This window comes from Cynoglossus semilaevis, chromosome 12 (assembly GCF_000523025.1).
Source record: "Cynoglossus semilaevis isolate Cse_v1.0 chromosome 12, Cse_v1.0, whole genome shotgun sequence".
Taxonomy (NCBI): Eukaryota; Metazoa; Chordata; class Actinopteri; order Pleuronectiformes; family Cynoglossidae; genus Cynoglossus; species Cynoglossus semilaevis.
This window is the reverse complement of record NC_024318.1, coordinates 8,191,005-8,200,284: the sequence shown is the minus strand read 5'-3', so window position 1 is coordinate 8,200,284 and position 9,280 is coordinate 8,191,005. Positions and strand designations below refer to the sequence as shown.

Here is a 9,280-nt window from a genome sequence, read left to right as displayed (position 1 = left end):
CCATCAACAATGGATATATAGCAAGACATTTATACGAAACTTATATTCCTGTCATCGCCTTACAAATATTTACAAATATTTTTAGTATTTTTAAAATACGAAACACACTACATACAACATAAGTAGCAAATAAATCACTGACAGAGCCTTGGATGACATTTGTAGACATAAATTGGGCAAAGGTCTTCGGAGACGCTTATCCTCATACCTCAGAGAACCTGGGAGGGGCGGTGCTGCCTCCTCTCCTCTCCTCTCCTGCCAGCTTCTGGCTCTTACAGCCGGGAAGGCAGGCTCGGGGCGTGCGTTCTTGTAAGCTGCTCCCAAAAATACTCAGAGGGGCGGGGGGCAGAGGGGTGAGGCATCTAGACAGGAAGACAGGATCAGATCGATTAGACCGAGCTAAAGGACCAACATTCAACATTACCAGAGGGACAGATTTCATGTAGCTATATTTTTGCTTTGAATTTTTTATTTTTGGAATCTGCTTTCTTTCCATAACGCGCTGATCCTCCTGCTTCCTAGACCAAGAAGATGCCCAAATCCCCAAGATGCGCGTTCCCATGGACCTCCATTTGGTTGGCATCTTTAGCTGCTTTGATGGTGCAGTCGGTGCTCTCTTCTTCCTCTTCTTCCTCCGCATATCAGAGAACTGCAACCGATGGGAAGCGGCCGGGCTTCATGGAGAGGACGCTGGTTCTGCTTGATGTCAACACCCGCAGTCCGATAAGAGTCCTCAACGACAACTTCCTCTCTTTGCAGCTCGATCCGTCGATCATCAAGGACGGCTGGCTGGACTTTCTGAGGTACCATCGAGCTTCCACCTATAACAAGAGCACGATCTGCAACGCTGCTCCACGATGGAGTGCTTTTCTTTTATCCATTACGCACGCAGCCACGTTGTCTAAATGATCATAAATGGAGTCAGCCTGCGTCCTTATCACTCACAACAGTGCAGGGATCCACATCAGTAAATTGTTTCCACAGGCACAGTGACACAATCCAAAAGTTTGGATAAAAAGCTGTCAACCAAAGAACACAGACACAGCGCGCCTCGTCTAGGGCAAACAAACTGTGGGCCCCATACGCGTTTGGTTCACGGCGCTGCGTGTCTGTTTCACAAGTTATTAAAATCTGGTTTTGAGGTTTTAATTTTCTTCCCTTGAAACCACAAAAAAGCCCGAGCCCCACGTCAGCCACATTGTTTTAATGTTTTGTTTCTTTTTATATAAAAAGCATGGTGAGGTTTTGACTTTCATTCATTTTTCTAACTATTAACTTCAGTCCACTTCTCAGAACAATGGGAGAGAAATTCTCCACAGAGACACTGTGCAGACTACAACACGCACACGTTTTGACCATATGAAATATGGCATTTTTAAAAATACAAATCTTAAAATAACTTGTAAAGGAGGGTTTTTTTCTCCCTCTCTGTCTCTCTGTATAACTGAAGTGTACAACAGCAGTGTCCAGACTGTAGTGACCGACCAGATGCTGGATTGGATTTAAAATAGGCAGCAGCATTGTTTATTTCAGTTTTAAAATCAAACTAAATCACTGTCAGAGAGTGTCAAATATGATTTACTGAAGATGACCTGTTCCAGAAACTGTTCTTTTTCTGCAGAACACTGCGTGTTGTGTTTTCCCTTCATCCACGGAGTGTATTCACTAGTCGTATAGTGTGCACATTAACTCGTATGGTTTGTTAACCTCTTAAGGAATTATTCACTTTTACTATTTCATAGTGAATAGTAAAAGTTTTTGTTTTGATTGTGGTAGTCCTCACCATGACGTTGGTATTCCTAAACACACTGCGTCGGTATTTACCTAGAAAAGGTCAAGTATTTTACAGCGTTAAAGATTTTTTTCTTCTTTCAACTAGATAGAAAAGTACAATTTTGTCACATATAAATATGTGCTTTCCATAGTGCACACAAAGTGTATCTGAGCGGAATTTATTTTTAATTACTTATTTAAAATCTTAAAGTCTTACTCGTGATATTTATGCAATGAAAAAAAATTCACAACAAATAGAATAAACATTTTTTATTATAAGATGCAACAAAAAATGAAGTTAGACATTTGTTTAATTTTATTTAGACAAAATAAGAAAAACTGGTAAAGTAAAAATACTACTTGGAGTGTGTTTATATTTAATAGTTTATCATTAATCTACTTATCCAAAAAATAAAAAGTTATTTTATAAAATAAGTTTAAGAAAGACATTTAACAAAGACTAGATGGGTTTATAATCATTTAGAGACACAAAATAAAATAAAATAGGGGGGTTTCATTATAGTGAATAAGTAATGTAAGGATCCAGTGAAGAAAAACATCTGCAGCAAGATGTTTCTTCTTCCCAGTAATTGAATCTAAGCTGACTGAGCACAGAGACTTGATTCTAGCGTTTTTGAAGTTGCATTGCTCAGTTTTGACCCGCGATAGGAGAAACATGTCTTGCAACCGAACCCTCCTGCAAACGACTTTTCAGACAGACAGACATACAGTGTAGGCCCACACTGCAGTTAGGAAGGAACTGACCTTAGAATTAGCTTTAAAATGAGAACAAACCCAAGTACATCATAACAACCGGTTATTAGCGTCTACAACACGCCACTAGAGTTTAACACAGATTTAAAGAGAGTGACAGCAAAACGCGTTTGCTCAAACAAACGAGCACGACCTTATGCTACAGTAACACTTGGTTGTAGGTTTAGCCTTTAAACAGAATCCAACCCGAAGCTGTATTATTGTTGCCTATAATATACATAATCCAAATTGTTATGAACACAAACAAATAATGAACAATACATTTATAAACAATGAAATGGCTTCGTTCTGGTCGACGAGTACAGTCGAAGAGAGCACTCCCAGCAGTAAAGTGTTACGAGGAACCCCTATTATTTTACGTGCTTTTAAAAAAATAAACACATTGCAATTTAAACTGAGTGGGAGGTTTAACAAAAATCGGTTAAAATTGTTAAGCTCCACATGTGTGTTCGTCTTGCCCTCCATTCCTACGAAGTGACAGCCTCCTGTACCTGCTGTGGCGACTTCCTGATAGTGTTTTCCAACGGCTGACAGATGTTTAAGTAGATGTTTAAGTAGTTCACCAACGTCAAGGCCGAAAAACATGTAGCTAGAAGTACTATATCCAATTTCTTCATTTTGTTATGGTATGAAAAACAGCTTTTGTTGCTGCGTAATTGTTTTAAAATTCAAAGTTTTCATATTCGTTTTTAAAAAAGTTATTAAGAAAATTAACGGTTTACGGCACGCAGTTCTTTTTGTGTGTATGAAAATGTTACATGTACAGATTTCTGTTAAACTCATTATGTTTGTTTATTCAAATATTTATTAATTTTGTCATGTTTTGATTATTATTGTTGCTACATTGTGCTTTCTTCAGCTCCAAGCGGTTAGTGACCCTGGCCCGAGGCCTGGCGCCTGCTTTTCTTCGTTTCGGGGGAAAACGAACAGATTTTCTGCAGTTCAACAACCAGAAGAACCTGGCTAAGTTCAGAGGACCGGGACCAGACTATTACCTGAAGAACTACGAAGATGGTATGTCAGCAAAGGCTGTCTTTTGTTCTCTTTCGTGTGTGTACGACATAATTCGAGTTACGGTATATAAAAATAAACAACGTCCCTTTTTACAGTGAATAATTTAATATTTAGCCAAAATATTATGTTTTAATACTCGGCGTCCAGTTTGTTTGTACTTGTTTGAAAACGGTTAGGAACATGTCAAACAGCTATAACGGCTAGCTAGTAATGAAAAAAAAAAATCTAATTGTGCTCAGAAAACAATGTTCAAAACAATGTTCAATGTCAGTCACACAATAATTCAAAGTTAATCAACCGATATTCACAAACTACAATAAGAACGTCTTCTAGTAAGTGCAACTACATGTTTTATGATTCGCCTGTATGTATAACGACGCCATGATAGAATAGACACTGTTAAAGTCAAAATGTCTTCTTTATATATACAGCACCAGACGTATGCTATATAAATAATTTGTAGCAAACAATGGCAGTGTAAGGGGTGGCAAAGATATGACCCACGGTCCAAATCTGTCCCTCCTTTTGTAATGAGTGGCCAAAGCCCACTCATTACTACAGTAAATGTTGACACTGGAGCGGATCTTTAAAACATTATTTAAATATATAAATCCAATTGTGAATTTAAAACACAATGTGTAGATATTGATATTACTGTATTCTGTACTATATTGTATGGCGTGTCTGTGTATGTGTATACGTTCATAGCTTGCAAGAACAATAACAATAGAAAAAGTAATAGTAGTAGGTTTTTTTTTCTATTCGACTCAGTGTCTGTGTCCAAACTAAGAGCAGACACATGTTAAAAAAATGATCTGGCTGGGCTACATTTTTCAGAAAATGTATTGAGAGAACTAACTTGTGAAAGCAGATGGCTTTCAAAAGATGAAAAGTGTGTGTACGTATATATATATATATATATATAGTATATATTTACTCTCAAAAGATTTTTAAAAATGCATTCATATTTTAATACAATGTAGTGCAAGATGAGGAAAACAAGACGGAACATCAGCCAATCACAGGGTTCAAAACCACTGCAGTGTAGCCGTCAGTCATTACCCATATACTTTATATAATATTTTATAAGGAGCGGTTTCTTGGTGATTATTTTAACCAGAATTTGGTAATTTTGAAACAGATGAATAATAACAGTACTTCTATGTTTGTCACAGTTCTGCTTTATGTTGATTTTTATTTGGTGAATTTTAATTAATATTAACATTTCTAAAAGTTAAAAAATTGTATATTTTAAACAATTATATGAGAAGAAATAGTCTGTTCCAATCTTTCCTTTGGTAAAGTCTTGCTCTCACAGTAACGTGATCATGACAACCCTGGTTACAAGCCAATAGTCATGTTTTATTTTTGTGATACGTTTTATTTTGATACATGTGAGCAAAATATACCAGGCAGATATATTTGAGACTCAACAATTATTTTAAAGTCATATTGTGTTTACTTTATTTTCAAATTGTATTATCTTGAGGGAGTCTAAAGTAAACATATAACCCTTCAACAATAAAACCAGATGCAGGCTTAGCTGTTTCAGGGCCAGGAGAAAATAAATAAATTAGTTAAAGAAAAGTCTTCATTCACTTTATTCCCTGTGTCTAAACTGTCCCGCAGATATAGTTCGCAGTGACATTGCACTGGACAAACAGAAGGGCTGCAAACTAGCCAGCCATCCTGATATAATGCTGGAGCTGCAGAGGGAGAAGGCAGCCAGCACACAGCTTGTACTGCTCAAAGAGCAACTGTCCAACATCTACAGCAACATCACGATAACAGGTAGGAGATCACACACACACACACATTCACACACACACAGTTTGAACTTCACATGCAGATACATATGTGCACATGCATTTGTGCACTCATTCAGGGTTCAAAGCATGCCAGTGTAAACCATCAGCTTTCACAATGACAAATGTAATTTGTAAAGCACAAATGCAGGGATGGATTGAGAGGCCCTGCAGCAGAGACAAGTAAACACAGCACTGACATATCCATGTTTAACTGTAAACTTGTCTGTACCAAACTCTTGAGTCCTTGTTTTGGGTGGGCTTCTCTTTCACCTGCATGACTGACAGACATGAAAATGTTAACAAGAAATATAAAAGAAATACCCAAATATACAAACGAAACGTGGTTGCTATGAATCCAGTTTTAGGAAAATATATTACATGAACTAAAAATCAGTCAAATCTGCAGTTTTGACCTCCAAAGATGAACTCTTTATTTACTGTGCAAATGGAAAAAAGAACTTTTAGCGCTTTGACTGAACCACAATGTTTGCTTAGTGTAATGACAGTTAAAACTGTCATCAACACACAATTTAGGATGGAAGAAAGTATGAATTAAATATTATATAAGTCACATGAGCGACATTCTCAAAGTTTCCTTATTTAGCAGATTTTTTGAAATTAATTAAATTTACCAGATCTACAGATTTTCAAATTTTTAAATATTAATTTATGTGTGTAGTTCTTTTGATAAAGAGTTCTCAAGTCCTTGAAGAATAATCTCATATAAATTTAACATGAGTGAAGCGTAAGCTGATGGCAATTTTCTTTCTTTAAGCAATCAGGTAAAATAATGTATCGCCTTTGGAATTCTTAAAAATAAAACCTTTGTATACTAACAAACTATGCTAGGTGTAAAAGAGCAGCTTCTGTCCCACACATGTGGCACAATCTTAAAGTTTCTTAAAATTGAGACCACATTTCCCATAAACCCTGCTGCTTCCTGCTACATAGAGGATGTTACCACTTTGCTCTGCTGCAGCATGGAGGCCAGGAGGCTTCTAGTCCTCTCCATGGAGCCACAATAAAAGTTTCTGTATCCATGAGTTACTGTTGATTAAATATGCTGATGTAGCTTTTTATAATGTTTTTTTTTTTACCTCAGTAGGCTGTTTGCCAAATTAAATTAAAATTTAAATATTTGGAGTTTTACAGATGGGAATACACATAACTAAAGTTAGGAGCATTAGATCACAACAACAGTTGTGGTTTCTCCTAATAGATATGTCCTTGCCCCAGTGAAGAAAGTATTGATAACTTGATGAAGTATAGTTACAAGTGTCAGTTGTAGAAGTGGAATACAGATGCTAAGTGTTTGTGTTATTTTAAAGCAGGTTTTGTCATTCTTACCGGACATCATTCTTCCAGGTAGCTTTGACCTCGGAATCATGGGTCTGACAGATTGAAAGTGCAGCTACTATGATTACATTAATTGCAAAACAATGGTTTATTATGTAGTGCTTTGCCTACATTTAGAACTTTACTGGACAAGTTGTTGAATAAAATAGGTCCAGAAGCTGCCAAAAAGATTTGGAAAAGTAAATTATTTACAATATATTTCTACTATGCATATGGCGTTAAAACTGGAATCTTTGCAAAGACCTTCCATCCATGTGGTGGAGGGCAATAGGGATACAGAGGCAATAGGTATTTGTTTAAATATGGTCTGGGAACAATCAGCCAACATTCACTGTGTGTGTGTGTGAGGTGTAGAGAGAGAGAGAGAGAGAAAGAAAAAGAGAAAGAGGGTATGAGAGAGAGAGAGAGAGAGAGAGAGTGAGTGTGAGTGTGAGTGTGTGAAAGCAGGTGGTGCAGGTGGTGTTTTAAAGGTCTTTAACAGTCTTGCTTCATCCTTTTCCACTCATCACTGTCTGACCTTTGACCAAGGCTTGTTAGACCCATCAATAATGGGGCCAGTCCAAGCCAACATGCGTGCACTCATACCCTCCCCACACACACACTGAGCAGGGGAATTAAGTTGAGGAAAATACCATGAGGTCAGACAAGGTCATGGTCAGCATCATTTCATGTCTCACTGCAGGAGAACATCCCTCCATTAGGGAAACATCTTCAGTTCTCGTCTTTGTCCTTTCTTCCCTTTTCTTCCACAGCTGAAAACATCCCCTCCTTCTTAATCAAAAAAGCCTGGTTCCAATGTTTATATTGGAATTTAATGTAATGAAGACTGCCCACATGCTTCCAATGCAGTGTTTGAGCTATACATCTTAGGACAGAACAAACAAACAGGGTGATATTGGAGGTGGAGGAATGAATCTTTAGAAAGCAGCTGTTTGATTTCTTACCGAATCCCATATTTCTTTTTAAATGTTATACCATTGTTGAAGTATAACTTCCCCCATTCTTGTACATGGAAAACAACACTATTCACTGAACCTCAGCGAATAGTTCTTTTTGGTTTGTATACTGAACAGAGGATGTGTTCATTTGGAATACAGTCTGTTCGCATAAGAGAAAGAGATCATCCATACAGAAGCAGCACTAACTTAGATTTTTAAATAAGGTTTGGCTGGACGGAAAAAAGTAAAAGTTTTAACATTTTATTTACAGGATAATTGGATTTGCAATCAGTTAAGGTTAATTTTGTTCTTGATTTATTGATGTCTGAAGGCTACTATAGGTCCTACATGCTTGAATAGAAATGGTGATGTAAAAGATATATAAACAAAATGTGCAACTTTTGCTTAATATCGGCCAGTGTAACTTTAGAACTTTAGATGTTGGAATGTGCTCTCAGGAAAAAGCTGGTGAGAACAAATGAAGCAGTTCTTCATATCAATATACATTTTCTGCCCTGTATTAGCTAAAGGGAACAGAATATCAAAATAACAAGGCGATGAGGAAGAAGGGCAGGAGCTACTCAACTTTACATATTCTTCGGTTTCAAATTATTAAATAAATAACTGATAATTAATGTATTATTTGGTGATTTAAGAATTGGCTTGTGGATCTCATGGAATTTATAGCTGCTCTCTCTCTCTCTCTCTCTCTCTCTCTCTCTGTCTCTCTCTCACTCATTTTTAGTCTGATCTCACATGCATGGTTTCAAGTGACTCTGCTGTTTACAGTGTCTAATCAGTTGTTAGGTTTAAGTCAACATTGCTAGGAGCACATTGAACACTAATGTTTGAGTCCTTGCCTTTGAACTGACGAGAAGATGCAGAAATCACAGTCAGGAGCCTCTCATCCTGAGCTGCAGGTTGCCACTGAAAGGAAACATTAGAAGGACTATACAGAAGATACGAGGTTAGAAGTTCAATGCGGCACTAATTTGACCCTTCTTGCACACCAGTTCCCACAGAGAGACCATTAATTAATCCCAAGGAGTTGTAACCTACTTGTCAAAACATCATATCCTTTACGTTAATTTCTTTTTAATCTTCATTTTGACTAAACTTTGTCCATGACTATCCATGACAGCTGATTTCTAGTTTTTAAAATACATCTGTAACAATTCTGAAAACCATGTATAAAGACACATACTTGATTATAAAACAAAATATGAAAAAACATTTTAAAACAATTTATTTTCCTAAATTTCATCTAAGATTACATCCACTATATTTACTACATTATTACTACACCATTGTCTTTTTTGTAATGCAAAACAAAACAGAACAGACATAAAATTCACGACATGTCCCAAACAGGAAGGATTGTGAAGCAGATGCACAGAAAGAGCAAACACATGAAGAGGGAATTCACAAAACATGTGAATCTTTTGAGGAAAAAAAACAACCATCATGAAAACAAACTGCCACAGCTGTCATCAAAGAGCCCGTAAATTTAAATTCCTGTTTTTAATTCATATGAAAATCCAAACATATTTTCTTGTAGCATCAGGAGAACGTTCCTGTCTTCATAATATTTATGATACGACTCCTCACAGCCTGTTA

At 36.8% G+C, this 9,280-nt stretch overlaps 1 protein-coding gene across 1 annotated transcript in view; it reads left to right on the top strand.

The window, feature by feature from the left end:
* The first annotated feature begins 245 nt into the window (after positions 1 to 245).
* Positions 246 to 9,280, top strand: part of hpse2 (heparanase 2) — a 44,048-nt gene continuing 35,013 nt past the window's right edge. The window contains exons 1-3 of the mRNA XM_008321873.3: positions 246 to 803; positions 3,407 to 3,561; positions 5,191 to 5,352. Coding sequence (XP_008320095.1) covers positions 532 to 803; positions 3,407 to 3,561; positions 5,191 to 5,352 — 589 coding nt within the window. The 5' untranslated portion in view covers positions 246 to 531. The remainder of the gene's footprint in view (positions 804 to 3,406; positions 3,562 to 5,190; positions 5,353 to 9,280) is intronic.